We start from the raw sequence: 16,040 nt of genomic DNA on the forward strand, positions 1-16,040 counted from the left end.
AACATTTATTAATATTTATTTTTTAGAAAAGTTAACATGGTTACATAATTCATGCTCTTACTTTCCCCTTCACCACCACCCCCATGGCTGATGTGTATTTCCACTGGTTTTAATATGTGTCATTGATCAAGACCTATTTCCAAATTGTTGATAGTTGCATTGGTGTGGTAGTTTCGAGTCTACACCCCCAATCATGTCCGCCTCAATCCATGTGTTCAATCAGTTGTTTTTCTTCTGTCTCCATTCCTGTAGTTCTTCCTCTGAATGTGGGTAGCATTCTTTTCCATAAATCCCTCAGAATTGTCCTGTGCCATTGCATTGCTGCTAGTACAGAAGTCCATTACATTCTATTTTACCACAGTGTATTGGTCTCTGTGTACAATGTTCTTCTGGCTCTGCTCCTTTCGCTCTGCATCAATTCCTGGAGGTCTTTCCAGTTCACATGGAATTCCTCCAGTTTATTATTCCTTTGAGCACAATAGTATTCCATCACCAGCATATACCACAATTTGTTCAACCATTCCCCAATTGAAGGGCATACCCTCATTTTCCAGTTTTTTGCCACCACAAAAAGTGTGGCAATAAATATTTTCATGCAAGTCTGGAAAACATTCATATTCTAATGGAGGAGAGAACATGTAAGTAATCTTGTGTATACAAGTTATATACAGAGTATGTGGAAGGTAATCTCTGAGAAAAGGCTAAGGAAAGGATATTCCCCTGGAAAGGCCCCTTGATGAAGATATGAGCAGTTATTCAGAAAACTCAGGAAAGTGAGAGGAGAGGGAGGTGAGAAGGGAGAATTTCCTGGGCCTGGAGGACATCTAGTGAAAAGTTTGGGAGTCCTGAAGTTATGGTGTGTGAGGGATAGAAGGTTGATTTGTAGCAGAGCAAGTGTCATAAGGAGACTGGAGAGACAGGATAGGGCAGTGTGGTTAAAAGGACTTTACAAACTAGACAGACAACTTTGACTTGATTCAACTTGAATCCTGTGAATAATCAGGAGCTACTACAATTTACTGAGTAGGGTAGTGACAAAACCAAACCTATACTTTTGGAAAATCCTTGTGGTAGTTAGGAAGTGCCTGTGCTAAATTTGGAACCCCTCAGTATCTTGACTTTCCCTAGATTGTATCTTTTCTCCTTTCCTATTTATTCTCAATTCAGCTGCTCAATATTTTGACCATTGCCTTCCTAGCTAGGATACAGCCTGAGACTAAAGAGACTTTAGTAATTGGGGAGAAAAAGACACAGGATTCACAAAACCCTGTGGTGGATCCAGGACCCTTACACATTTTATAGCTACCTCCTGTGTGGGCTAAAAATGAATACCCACTCCATGTAAATTAAAAATTTGGAGTCAGAAAGTGAGAGTAGAAGAGACAGAAGTTTCTTTCTTTCTCATGAAAATGGCCAATATATCCTAGTGGCGAATGCAAATACCTGGGCACAAATACAAGCATCATATTGGTTCTTGATGTAAGACTTCCTCCCTCCCTCCTCTGTCCAATTTCTTGTCTGGAGGTCAGGACTTACAATCTAGGCGTGAAGTCTACCCCAATCAGAAAACAGTAAGATACAGGAGCTCATCACTTGGGAGGCGGTTAAGAGTGTCCCCCTAAATTTTCAAGGGTAAGGAGATATAAGAGGGCAGTTGCAGCTGGCCTGGCTGAGTGTATGTGTCTGATGCCCTTGGATAAGGAGCCTTTTATCTTCTCCAGGTGCCAGGACTACCTCCTAAATCTTCTGTACAAAAATCAAGAAGTCCTTGAAACTAAAACAGACTGATTTACACATTCTGTTCTTAACTGGGGGTGTAAGCTGGGTGCTTTACTTTGAGAATCACACACTTTATTTTATTTCACTCACTCCCAAATGAAATTGACCTATTTAAGACTGTAGTAGCGTCCTTTAGATGAATATTTTTAGTCTAATCATTTCTACATATTTATCTGTAGATAGAGCGACATTCCTTACCTCACTGAAATCTGTAGAGGGAGGCTTAAGTCTTTACTTAGAACTTTTTACTTGTTGAAAGAAAAAACATGCTCAATATTAAAAATTTTTTTCCCTTTACATATTGCTAATACAGATTTGCTATTTTGTTTATTTACAGTACTTAGAACTTCGATTTAATAAAGCAGCTCGCTCAATGGGATCATTTCTATTTATTGTTCAAACGGCAAGTAATTTGACAAGTTATTCTTTCTTTGTAATCTAGATTGTTTTAAAGGGCATTTACTTATAAATAAATATCTTAATAAATTTGAATATACATGAAAATAGAAAGATAGCAGAAGGAACTCAAAACATTAAACATAATAGATAATGAAATACATTTTATAATTTTAGAGAATTTACTTGAATATGCAACTGTCACTTAGAAAGGAAACCTCATATTAGGGAAAATATTGACAAAGAAAGATAGGTGGCCAGGATGGTGAAAGGGGTAACTATGCCATATGAAAATTGATTAATGGGTTGGTAGTGGATCAAATCTGAACAAAACTTAAGAGAAATATGAGTCCTTATTTTTTGGAAGATCTGTCTTGTAGAAAAGGAATTAGTCTTATTCTGTTTGACCTTAGAGGGTGGAACTAGGAGGTGAAGGTGGAAGTTTCAGAAACATAGTGTGAATAGGTAGTATGAAGATACTGTCTTCATTTAAGGAATTTTTTTTCCTGATAATTGGACTAATAGTGGAATGAGGTTTGCTGGAAAAATATCAGGGATTCATTATCACAGAAAATTTTCATTTCTTATCACAAATGGGATTTCTATTCAATTATAGATGGAATGAGATAACGACATCCCTTTCAAAACTTTGATTTCGTTAATTTAGATCTAGTAATTTTTTGAAAACAGCTCATTCTTACTTCTTTTGCCAAAGAAATATATAAATCAAAAGCCTTAACTTATTCCTTTAAAAAATACTTATACCGAGAAGACCTTTTAGGAATTTTTACTTTGAAACTGGAAGGAAAGTACTTTCTATAAAGTATATAGCCAGTCCAAAGCTGTATGCACTAAACTCCTCCTTTAAAGACAGAGGAAAAAAATTGATCTCTTTAACACAGATTTTAAATAGAAGGGCAACTCCTCTTATTTCAATTTAACAGTCATTAAAAGAAACATTAGATTTTTAAAAATAGCTAGCATTCATAAAGCACATTAAAATTTACAAAGCTCTTTAACATACCTCCTTTGATCCTTGAAATAACTCTGTGGAATAGGTACTATTATATCTTTATTATATATGGGTAAGGAAACCAAGACTGAAAGGTTTAAATGATTTGTCCTGGGTTGCACAGGTCTGAGGTCTGAGGAAGGATTTGAAAACCTTTTTATCTGCCAACTTATGGTATAATTGGAACTAACACAACAGAGTCAGGAGCCCAATATTTCAAAATAATTATTCTAAAATGTGTATTTCAAGAAAATACATACCTGTGAGAGGCAGAGTATGTATGTCTTTAATCATCTTTTATGCATCTTATATACAAGATATTGTTTGACAACCAATGTTTCCCATTTGGTTTCTCTTTCTAGATGCTATATACTGGAATTGTTATATATGCTCCTGCTCTTGCTTTGAATCAAGGTCAGCTTAAAAATAATCATTATTTTAAATTATAAATTTGTTGTTAATTTTCCAGTGAATTTAGATGAGATAAAAATAAGCTACTTAAGTTATTCTCAATATTTGTATCATAACACATATTTATTTTTGATTTAGACCCCATCCTTGGAATTGCTATATTTGCTTATATCTGACAGAGGTCAAACTCTTGGCCTTTGGGTACTGGATGTGCTTTTAAAAATGGTTCATTTATGTTGGTAAATTAGAACTATATATGATAATGTTAGCTGTTTACTTAATAATAGTATTTCACATTTTTTAAAGATCTTTTCAATTTAAAAAAGTCCTTTATTATTGCATTTGCTCTTTAGAGTTACTTTGTGAATTTAGTGTGAGCAGGTATTTTACTAATTTAAATGATGAGGATATTGAGACTAAGTGACTAGCCTAAGGACATACATGACTACTTATTGTCACATCTCAGCTGGGGCTAGAACTCAATCTCAAGACTCATCTCTTTACTCCTTCCAACACTTTTGTTAGTGACATTCTAATATATGTTTCATGTTGTGGGAAATTAATATTGAATTGGGATTAAAAAATAATTTATCCCTTAGGAACCCCCCCCCCCCAAAAAAAAAACACTATGAAAATGGGTTGGGATCTTTTGTCTTTGTTAAGGAGAAAAAGATTATGGATAGGACTGAGCAGCCATAGTCAAACCCCGATTAAGAGTGGGCTAAGCAGCCATATAGAACTCACTTAAGGTACAGTGGTCCAGCCACATGGCAGAATGTTCTGATGTCTTCTGAATCTCAGCAATGACACCCCCCTCCTGTGATGAAATAACAAAGGAAGAGTTGAGACCTCTAGGCCCACCTCCTCAATGGCTATTTATCCCTCAGATATCTTGGGATGTTCAGGAGAGGTGAGCACACCAGAGACATCTCTATCTCTATCTCTATCTCTATCTCTATCTCTATCTCTATCTCTATCTCTATCTCTATCTCTATCTCTATCTCTATCTCTATCTCTATCTCTATCTGCACCAGAGGAGGAAAGGCCTCTTTTTGGATTGTGGAGAGAGATAATGAATCATATTAAAATGTCTTAACTAGTCAATTAATAAATTTAAAAATAAAGAAATACTGCCTCTCAAGAATTTCAGTCATTACAATGGAGAATATTGGTCTTTAGTTCACATCAGTTTTCAATATGTATACCAACGCTTTCATCATTGGTTTGTAGCAGATATGAAGTAGTTTGTTTTCTATACAATGATGACCCACAAAGGCTTATAAGTCCTTTAGGTAGAACAATACCCAAAGCAAATACATCTCTCTCATTTCCATATTTTTTTAGTTGTTTAAGAGTTTTAGATTATTTCAAACTTATTTGACACCAAAGTATATGATTTCAATTCCAACTGGGATGTGGAATTGAGAATCTTGAGTTCTTGGAGATTATGCCAGTGGGTTGAAAACTATTGCCTGTTCCTACTAAGCTGGAAAGGCTTTGCTGTCTACTTGAGAGCTACCCTACTTGACTCTGGCAAGGATTATCTCTAGGGGTCCAACTGGTTACATTCAGCTTATGAAACTTCCTGCTTAGACACTGATCCTTGAAATATCAATGAATTAAAATCTAAATTATCTTTGTTTTATATTTTAGGGTATCTCTTAAAATAACTGATGAGAATGTTTTAAAAGCTCAGAAGTCACCAACTGAAATATATAAAAACAATAATTCTTTTGTTAATTCTTTTCAACATTTGGAACATTAGGAAAATTCTAAAGTTCATGTTTTGTAATTTTTTGTATTTTCCTTTTTAGTCACAGGATTTGAGCTCTGGAGTGCTATAGTTGGAACTGGGATTGTCTGTACTTTCTACTGCACAGTGGTATGTTTATATAATATTTCCGCTTGCTCAGTTAAATAGTCTGCATATTTAATCAGAAAAGGAAGATTTCAGTTTCTTAAAATAAGTTATAACAATACTCTATTCCAGGGTGTTTTGCTCTTCTTTCCTGTTTTCCATTTTTTGGTAACCTTATTAACCCTTTTGCTTGTAACTATCATCTCTTTGCAAATGATATTCACAGATCTGTGTGTCCAGTCCCACTTTTTCAGATCTTAGCCTTATATCACCACTGCCTACTGGATATTTCAAACTGGATGTTCCAGAGCCATCCTAAATTGAATATATCTAAAGTTAAGCTCTTTATCTTTCTCCCTAAAATCTTCCCTCTTCCGAATGTCTGTTTTTTTAACAAGGCTCCACCAAAGTTCTAGTGTCTTATGTTTGTAATTTTGGCATTATCTTGTATGCCTCACTTTTCTTTACCCCATATATCTGATAAATCATTGATTTACCTTTTCTTCTTTCATAACATATCCCAAATCCAACCTTTTCTGTCTAACTGCAGAGCTTTCTTCTTAATTCAGGCTTTCCTCATCTTTTCCTTAAATTATTTCAACAGTCTCCTAATGGGGTTCCCTGCTTTGGGCCTCTCACCACTCCAATCAATTCTAAACATTGCTGTTAAAGCAATTAAAAAAAATTTATATATGTTATTACTCTACCACTTAACTGAATCTAGCCTCAGACATGCATTAACTGTGTGACCCCCCAACCCTGTGCCAAGTCACTTATCCTTTGCTTGCCTCAGTTTCCTCCCCTGTAAAGTGGGAATAATAATAGCATCTAACTCCCTAGGTTGTTGTGAAGATCAAGTGAGATAACAATTATAAAGCACTTGGCTTGACAACTGGCAATATAGCAAGTGCTATCTGTGGTGAAAAATTATCACACGAATACAGTCTCTAAGCTAAAAACAGGTTTATTGGGAGAGGGCTGGTCTCACAATGAAGCTGGACTCTGGTCAAGAACAAGACCAAAGACCCCAAGCCTTAGGAGATGGCCTTTTTTATGCACAGAAATCTGATGACACAGTGTCAGCTTAAAGACAGAAAGTACAGTCAAAATTAAAGTAGGATGAACATAAATCTTTCATATGGTCAGGTCTTAATTAATGGCACAGGTGCTGAATAAGCTGGAAAGTACAGAAATCATCGCTATGGGCGGTAACTAATGTCTTATCATGGCTGACCTTTCCAAGGTCTATTCAATAAGGGTTCTGATTGTTTTTGCTGACAATTTCTATTAATGTCAGGAGTCAGCTGCTTCTAAAGATGGCAGCTAAGGATGACTAACATCATCATTGCACCTAGCCAGGCACCCCAAAGGCAGCCCTCCAGCCCCAGCCTGGCTGTTGTACATGCAGAAGAGTGTGGTGGGCTTGAGAGAGATTTTTGGGTTATAGACTTAAAGTCAAAGTGCCTGTCAGCAAGATTTAATATCACTCTAAGCTGTATATTTCTTAGCTAATGCTTTTATAATTCAAATAAAGCAAACTGTATTATCTGTGTTATAATCATAAAGGCTAATACTATTATAATCATAAAAATGGGGCAAGGGGGTTTTACACTCACATATCTAAATGTTAGCTATTATTATAATTATTAATCAACTCCAGTGGCTTCTCGAATAAAGTATATACTCCTCTGTTTGGCTTTGAGAGGTCTACACAACCTGACTATCTTTCCATCCTCCCTGTTTATGACTCCCCCAGCACTCTGTTAGACAGCTAAATTGGTCTTCTCTCTTTTTCTCACACCCAGCCCTCGATCTCTCACCTCTGGGTCTTTGGTGTCACTGCCCCCCATGCCTGGAATGCTCTCCCTCCTTCCTTCGGCCTTATAGAATCCCTCTTTTTCTTGAAATTGAAGTTTAGATGCCATATTTTACATGAAGCCTTTTTGACCTCCAACTGGTAGTGTCTTCTCTCTCAAACAACCTTACATTTAACTACTTTGTATATATTTAAATTCATTCACATTGCACTTACATATGTACTTGTCTTATTCATTAGAAAATGAGAGTATGATAGGCATTTGATAAATATTTATCTTGATTGTTTGATGAAGAGACTGACATAATTGAAACGACTGAACAGCAACAACAAAAAGGCAGGTTAGAACTGAATTATCCAATAAAATAGAAAAAGCCACTGAAAGTTTCTTGAATCTTAGAATAGTGACAAGAATGTCAGAATGTCAGAATTTGATTTTGGCCTCTCTGTAAATGATGGATTACAGAAGGGAGACACGGAAATCAGAGAGAACAGTTAAGAATCTTTTTTAGTAGTTCAGGAAAAGTCAGTGGTCAAAATAGGGTGGTAGCATATGTGGAAAAAGAGAAATGGATTTTATGGAAGTAGAATTCAAGGACTGGACAACTAATTTTATGTGGAAGGGAGTTTTGGGGAGGTAAGAGTCTGAGATTATTCCCAGGTAATAAACTTGGGAATATTAGAGGATGCTACTACTGCCTTTAACAGAAATAGACATTTGGAAGAATAGTTCTAATGGGAAGGCAACTGTTATGATTTAAAATGATGAGAGCCGAGATCAAAAGGGAGAATAGTATTTTAATAAAAGCCATGCTGATAGAGATAAACTGACCACGCGCCTGTAAGAAAAAACCTATTCCAACCTCACCTCAGCCATTTACCTTCCTCTCTCCTAGAGCTCAGGTAACTAAAGAGGAAGTTCCAAGTCACTCCCCCTACTTAAAACAGTCCCTCACCTTTAATATGTCATCCAAAACAGGAAACCCGTTGGACCACGGGAAATGTAGTTTTAAGGACCCCCACAGGTCCACAGAAGTTTGTCAAACACTATATTGAGGTTCAATCCTTCCAAATAGAACCCCAGGTGATTTTAACTAACACACAATGAATTCCTTTTATGTTTGAGATGTCATTGGGATTTCCAGGTTGAACTCTCCAACAAGCAGCTGACCATATTGTATTAGTAGTTAAGAGATATTAGGACTGATAATAATTGTGTAGAGATGATAACTGGCCTCATGGCAGCAGAGAATGCCACCTAGGGAGAGATTATAGTGAGACTGGAGAGGAGCTTTATGTGACAATCAATGCTTAGAGTATGAGAGACATGTGAGTGGGAAACTGTGAAGGAAGGGCCCATACAGGTAGGCAGAAAAACAGGAGAACAGTCAGGGAAGCCTAGACAAGGAAAAGTGTTCCTGAGGAGGTGGTGAGAAGTCTCAAAAGCAACAGGAGAGGCAAGGAGGCTGAATACTGGAAGATTGGAAAAATAATATCATTTATTTTCAAGGAAGAAGGTCATTGGTAACATTTGAGTGAATGGTATTAAGAGACTAAAAAGAAGCCATACTAAAAGGGATTTGATGAATGAATGGTTGATGAAGTAGAGGCAGAAAATGTAGATTATCTTTCAAATGGTTTGGTCATGGAAGAGAAGAAACACAAATACACAAGCTTGTGGGATGGTAAGGTTAGCGTTTATTGTTGTTTTTATAAAGCATAGGAGAAACCCAAGCCAATGCTAATAGGGAAGGAGGCTTACAGATAGGAAGGAATGTAACCTTGAGAGAAAATGATCAATAGTGCACTCTGCTAAAGAAATGGAAAGGGCATGAGAATAGGAATAGAAAGAATACAGGATCAAAGGAATGTGGTTTTAGAGCTGAAAGGGCTGTTAAAGGACATTGAGTATCCCCTTCATTTTACATATAAAAAAAATCAAAGTTCATGGAGGTTAAAAAAAGCTGCACAGCAGGCTAAGTATCTTATTTTTTGAAAGGAAAAAGTCATGCTGTCCTCCAAATGGCTCTCCTAAATACACTTACACAATATTTTCAGTATTTCTTTTAGCAAGACATTAGTGGTTCATTCATTTATTCAATTACTCATTTAGTAAACATTCAGTACCTAGTGTGATTTAAGCACTGTGAAAGACAGATGGATAAAGAAGGTAAAATTCCAGCCTGCAAGTAGTAGTCAAAATAATTATGTATACCAATAATTATAAAACACATTAGTAAACATATATGAATGAAGGTTTGTGGGTATTATTTTTTTTCTTTTCTTAAAATCCTTGCTTTCCACCTTAGAATCAATATCACTTATTGGTTCCAAGGCAGAAGAGCAGTAAGGGCTAGGCATTGGGGGTGAAGTGACTTGCCCAGGGTCACACAGTTAGGAAGTCTGAGGTCAAATTTGAACCCAGGACCTCCCATCTCTAAGCCTACCCAGCTGCCTCCCTATAGATGTTCTTAACCTGGAATCTTTGAAATTTTTTCCAAAAATATTTTGGTAACTCAGTATTTTTAATTTCCTTTTTAATTGTACCTGATTTATTTCAGGCATTTCAAAACATCCCATGAAGGGATTCATAGACTTTGCCAAACTGCTAAAGAGGGGCCTCGTATTGTGTATCTTAAGCAAGATTGCTTAAGCTGATAAATTGTAGAGAAGCAGATAGATCTGCATTGCCAGGAGCTCTCAGAGCATTGACCCAGCCTCTGTCTAGATTTCTTGAATGAGGCGTTAGGAAAGTTCATAGGAGTGAGATTCACCCCCATTTATTTTTCTCCCCTTTCCCTTACCTTCCAGTGGGGAGAGGGGGCGGGGGAAGGAAAGCAAGACCTCGGAACAAATGTAGTCAAGCAACACAGGCTCTCACACGGACCACGTCTCTAAGTGTAGGTTTCATTTTGTAGCTCCAGTCCGGTGTTTAAGGAAGGAAGGGAAGGGATAGGAATAAGCATTTATTTTCCTGTTTTTGAACCCTTAGTTCTGTCCTTAAGACAACTTGAGGCCAGAAGGGCAAGGGCCAAGCCAATGGGCTTCAGTGACTTGCCCAATATCATCACACAGTTAAGAAGGATCTGAGATTGGATTTGAACCCAGGTCCTCTGTGACTCCAGGCCTGGCACTCTACCTGCCTCGCCTCAGGAATAAGCATTTACAACGTGCCTGGCATTGCGCTAAGCACATTACGGGGGTTATCTCGTTTAATTCTCCCGACCACCTTGCGAGTTCCGTGTTGCGCTTATTCCCGTTTTACAGTGGAGGAAGCCCGTTGCAGGGTTGGCATAAAGGATGCCTGGTGGATTGAGCTCAACGTCTTTCCACTCCAGAGAAAGATGAGGGCTGCGTTGCTGCCCTTCCTTCATAGGCCACCTTCAGGATTTGGTTTAGAATTGTCCTCCACTAGATGTCTGAGCTTGAGGTCTTAGGAAAGGCAATAGAATTGATGTTGAAATTGGAAGCCGTTATACAGTTGCCCAGAGGCGCCTCTGCAGAGGGCGCGCTTCCGGATCCTGGGCTTCCGCAGGGTCCTTTGGGAGCGCCAACCGGAGAAGACGAGAGGCGGCCGGGGAGGTTGGAGGGGGGGGGGGGGGGGTGCCGGGGAGGGGAGGAGGGAAGAAGGCAGGATGCCCAAAGCCTTGTGCCTGGGCGGCTTGGGGCTGGGCTTGGATTTCCGGAAGCCTTTGGACTATTCTATGACTTTAGGGGTGACGGGACCTGCTAATTATCTGGAGCGGAACACCGTCTTCAATTATTTCACATCGTATTAAGATGAAGAGAGACGTTTAAAGTTCTTTTGCTGAAATATAAGCAGTAGAGGGAGTAGGCTAAGAGGAGATCTCCTCCTGCCCATCCGGCTCAGGTGATCTAGTCACAGAAACTCGGCCCGTGACAAGAAGAAATGAGATATTAATAGATTAATTTCGTGTGCCAAGGTGACTGCCTATTTTCTTTACATAAGGTGGAGGTATTTTCTGATTCAATTAGAAAAGCAACGGGCATTGCTACTAACTCTGTCCCTGGGGGCCTTTAAAGAGACTTCATGATGTTAGATTTAAATTTAATATCCAATAACTTCAAATATTATATTTCATAAGATTTATTAATAATCACTTGAAGCAGAAGAAATAAAAGGACAAAGTAAAAGCCTGAGTAAAAAGTTTTCCCAGCCACGTTGGTGGGGGGGAGGGGAGGGAAAGAGAGAGGCAGGCGTGCTCACACACAAACTTTATCTCTAAAACTAAGGACTTAACAAGAGAAGGAAAGTGGGATACTGGCATTTAGAGTCCTGGGGGGTGGGGGAGGGCAGATTCTAATTACACAATAAAAAGGAAAAGAAAATCAGTCCGTTCAGTGCCAGAGATGTAAATTGCCTGGGCTGTAGGTGTTCCTGATTTCCTGGCATTATAATGAGTATATTTTGAATTTTTGCCCACTCTTCCCACAGATACCTGTGTATTTGTGGGGCAGTTAGTTTTAGCTATTGTATTTAATATGCCAGCTTAATAGATATCTTTGCTTTGAGCCAATTGTGTCTACTGGCTGAGCATTGAAGCTAAGCTCATCACTAGGGGCACATAAGCTGTATTTTTATAGCCAGAAAAAGCCAAAGCAGTACAAAACCATACCTTGTTGCTCTGTTTTATTTCATTTTATCTTATTTTTTTTAAACCCTTACCTTCCCTCTTAGAATCAATACTGTTTATTGATTCCAAGACAGAAGGAGTGGTAAGGGCTAGGCAATGGGGGTGAAGTGACTCAGCCAGGGTTGAACAGCTAGAAAGTGTCTGAGGCCAAATTTGAACCTAGGACCTCCCATCTCTAGACCTGGCTCTCAATTCACTGGGCTACCCAGCTGCCTCTGTTGCTCTGTTTTAAACTTAAATTGTTATATAATTTCTTTTTTCCCTAACTTGTTATTTGAATATTTATTTAAAAAAACTTTTATCTTCTGTTTTAGAATCAAAACTAGTTCCAAGATAGAAGAGCAGTAAGGACTAGGCAATTGGGATTAAATGACTTGCCCAAGGCCACATTGGTAGGAAGTATCTAATATTAGATTTAAACCCAGGACCTTCCATCTCCAGGCCTGACTCTCTATCCTCTGAGCCACCTAGCTGCCCCTCCTTATTTATTTTTAATTATTCTAAAAAAAATTATGAGTCCCAAACCTTATTCCTTGAGAAGACAAACAAAATAATAATACTCATATCTGTTAAGTCATGCAAAACATTTCCATATTGTTTTTTTTTAAAAAAAAAGCAAGAAAAATGAAGAAAGTGAAAAAAATTACATTTTAATTTGCTCTCAGGGTTCATCAATTCTTCCTCTGAAGGTGGATAGCATTTTTTTTTTATCATGAGACATTTGGAATTGTAATGGATTGTTGTATTGATCAGAGTAGCTCAGTCTTTCACAACTGATCATCTTTACAATGCTGTTATTACATAAAAATGTTCTGGTTCTGCTCACTTCACTCTGCATCAATTCATATAGATCTTTCCAGGTTTTTCTGAAACTAATCTGCTCATTTTTTTAAAATACTATAATATTCCATCATAGTCATACTTCAACTTGTTTAGCCTTTCCCCAGTTAATTGGCATCTCCTCAGTTTCCAATTCTTTGTCACCACAAAAAGAGCTGCTATAAATTATTTTAGTATGAATATATTCTTTTCCTTTGATCTCTTTGGGTTATAGACTTAGAAGTGATATTTTTGGGTTAGAGTGTGCAGTTTTATAGCCCTTCAGGTATAGTTCCAAATTCTAACATAATTTCTAATACATTTTACTGTCATGAATATTTTAGACATAAGGTACAAGATTGAAATATAATCTAATTTTTGACAATTATTGGTGATATAATTCATTTAAAGGATGTTGAACAGACTTCTTAGTTATGTAAACTTTTTTCTTGATACAACATGTTTTTATTCTTTACCCTACATGCCACTTTTTATATTAAATCTATGAAAACTAAGGAATGTTGTGCTCATATGGAGATGTTTCTTGATTACTGTTTTGTTTCAATGTGACAAGATGAAACTACAAATCCAGCTTAAAAAATAGTTGAAAAACTGTTAGGAGTCAAGTTTTGTTGAAATCAGTCAGTTTCTTCAAAAGTCCAGTTAGCATAGAAACCTAACTTTGTCAGGTAAGAAATAAACATAGAAATGAAAATGAACTTTTTAATATTTTGCATTTGCTTTTTCTTTCCAGGGAGGTTTCAAAGCTGTTGTATGGACAGATGTTTTTCAAGCAATAATTATGCTAGCAGGATTTGGTTCAATTATCATACAGACCTCAAGAATTCAAGGTGGACTTTCGGTTATCTTACAACATGCTAAGGAAGGAGGAAGACTAAACTTTTGGGAGTAAGTCAATTTTTAAAAAAAAATTTCAATTTCAATTTAATTTCTTTCAAATTAAAAGGTTTTATATTACATGTACAGGATGTTTTTTAAAATATCATTAAGTGGCGGGATAACAATAATACATAATGTTTATATAGTGCTCTAAGGTTTAAAAAAGAAAAACAGTATATAAAGTTGGTAGAACAAATTTTCTACATTTTACAGATGATGAAACTGATTCTCTTTAAAGCAAAGTGATAACTCTGTGGTTGCCTGGTTAGTAAATAGTGAAGCCAAGATTTAAAGGCCAGGAGTCTGACTTGAAGACTAGTACTTTGAGGAGTGAAACCAACAAAATCACTTTTAGTGTTGAAATTGCAGGTTTTATGCCTAATGTTCAATTCAGTAAATATTTTGTAGAAATCCCAATATGCATAAGATGACTTACTATCTATTCATGAATACTGGCTTTGGAGGAACTTATAATTTAATGGAGAGATTTATATACTGGTATTCCCAGCCTCCCAAGGGGTTAGTGAATAGATTTTGAGGGGGCCTATTAATATGAATCAGAAAGATATACCTTTATTTTCACTGATCTCTAATTGAAATTTATTATTTCAGTTTATTTTATGAACTTAAAACATTCTGACAAGGAGTCCATAGATTTAGCAAATAGCTAAAAGATACCTGTGATGAAGAAAGGTGGGGAAGAGTGGGGAATAGAACAAACATTCATTAAGTGCTTACTATAGGCCAGGCACTGTGGAAAGCACCTTACAAGGATTATTTCATTTGATCCTCCTGAAAACCTGGAAGGTAGATGCCATTTTGATTCTCGTTTTACAGTGGCAGGAACTGAGACAAAGCCGACTAGCTCAGGGTCACACAGCTTGAAAGTGTCTGAAGCTAGATTTGAACTCAGGTCTTCCTATCTCCAAGTCCAGTTCACTATCCATTGCCCCAACTTAGTTACGTCATATTCATGACAAAAAGGGTTAAGAAGCCCTGGATCTAATGGGAGACAAGATAAGTACTTTCTTAGTTTTTTTAACTGGGTGGAGGATGCACAGAAGTAGGAAGGCATTTATGGGAGAGAGACCAATCAGCCTGAGATGATGAGGTCCTGTAACGTGATGGTAGTAGTATCGGGTAAGAGAAAGGCATTTGTGAGAGGTGTTACAATGGTAGAGAAGCAACAAGACTTTGCAATTGATTGAATACAGGAATTGAGAAAGATTGAGAAATAGAAGAAGATGCCTTGGTGTCTGGAAGGGTGGTAGTTCCTGAAACAGTAACACGAAAGTTGGGAAGAAAGGGAGGGTGAAAGTATCAAAAGCAAATAGAAGTCAAGAAAAATAAGGACTAAGAAAAGTATATTCAATTTGGCAATTAAAGATCATTAGTAACTTTGGAGAGAGCAGTTTTAGTTGAATGATTAATTTGGACTCCAGAATGTAGAGAGTTAAAAAGACTCTTTTTTGAGTCTTTGAGTGAGAGCAAAAGAAGTGGAGTATTGTAAATGGCCTTCTCAATGAATTTATTTTTATTTTGTAAAGATATTTTATTTTACCAATTACACATAATAACAATTTTCCACATAAGTTTTCTTAAGTTATATGATCCAAATTTTCTTCTTTTCCTTCCCTCCCCTCTTCCCAGAGCTGGTAAGCAATTTGATCTGAGTTATACATGTATTGTCATGCAAAATGTATTTTCACATTATTCATTTTTGTAAGAGAATACTCAGATAAAACCCAAATCTCAAAATAAAAATCCAAATAAACTAATGCTTTGATCTGCATTTCAACTCCAACAGTTCTTTCTCTTGAGGTGGATAACATTCTTTGTCATAAGTCCCTCAGTATTGTCCTGGATCATTAAAGATGCAGAGAGTAGCTAAGTCTTTTACAGTTGATTATTCCACAATATTGCTTTTACTGTGCATAGTGTAGGTCTTTGCAGCTCTTTCTGAAATCATCCTGTTCATCATTTCTTACAGCACAATATATACCACAATTTGTTCAGCCATTCCTCCAATTGATAGACATCTTCTCACTTTCCAATTAGTTGCCCTCATAAGGAGATCTGCTATAAATTTTTTTTTGTACATGTAGGTCTTTCTCTCCTTTTAAAAATTTCTTTGGGATACAGACTTTGTAGTGGTATTACTGGATCATAGGATATGCATTATTTTATAGTCCTTTGGGGATAGTTGCAAATTGCGCTCCAGAATTGTTGGATCAATTCACAACTCTACCAACATTGCATTAGTGTCCCAATTTTCATACATCCCCTCCAATATTTATCATTTTCCTTTAGTGTCATATTGGCCAATTTGGAAGGGTAGGCAATGGGGGTCAAGTGACTTGCCCAGGGTCACACAGCTGGGAAGTGTCTGAGGTC

At 37.0% G+C, this 16,040-nt stretch overlaps 1 protein-coding gene across 1 annotated transcript in view; it reads left to right on the forward strand.

The window, feature by feature from the left end:
- Positions 1–16,040, forward strand: part of LOC123250116 (sodium-coupled monocarboxylate transporter 1-like) — a 238,114-nt gene that overhangs the window by 21,012 nt on the left and 201,062 nt on the right. Inside the window, exons 2-5 of the mRNA XM_044679153.1 lie at positions 2,117–2,182; positions 3,550–3,601; positions 5,413–5,480; positions 13,501–13,655. Coding sequence (XP_044535088.1) covers positions 2,117–2,182; positions 3,550–3,601; positions 5,413–5,480; positions 13,501–13,655 — 341 coding nt within the window. The remainder of the gene's footprint in view (positions 1–2,116; positions 2,183–3,549; positions 3,602–5,412; positions 5,481–13,500; positions 13,656–16,040) is intronic.

The sequence above is a fragment of the Gracilinanus agilis genome, chromosome 5 (assembly GCF_016433145.1).
Source record: "Gracilinanus agilis isolate LMUSP501 chromosome 5, AgileGrace, whole genome shotgun sequence".
Classification (NCBI taxonomy): Eukaryota; Metazoa; Chordata; class Mammalia; order Didelphimorphia; family Didelphidae; genus Gracilinanus; species Gracilinanus agilis.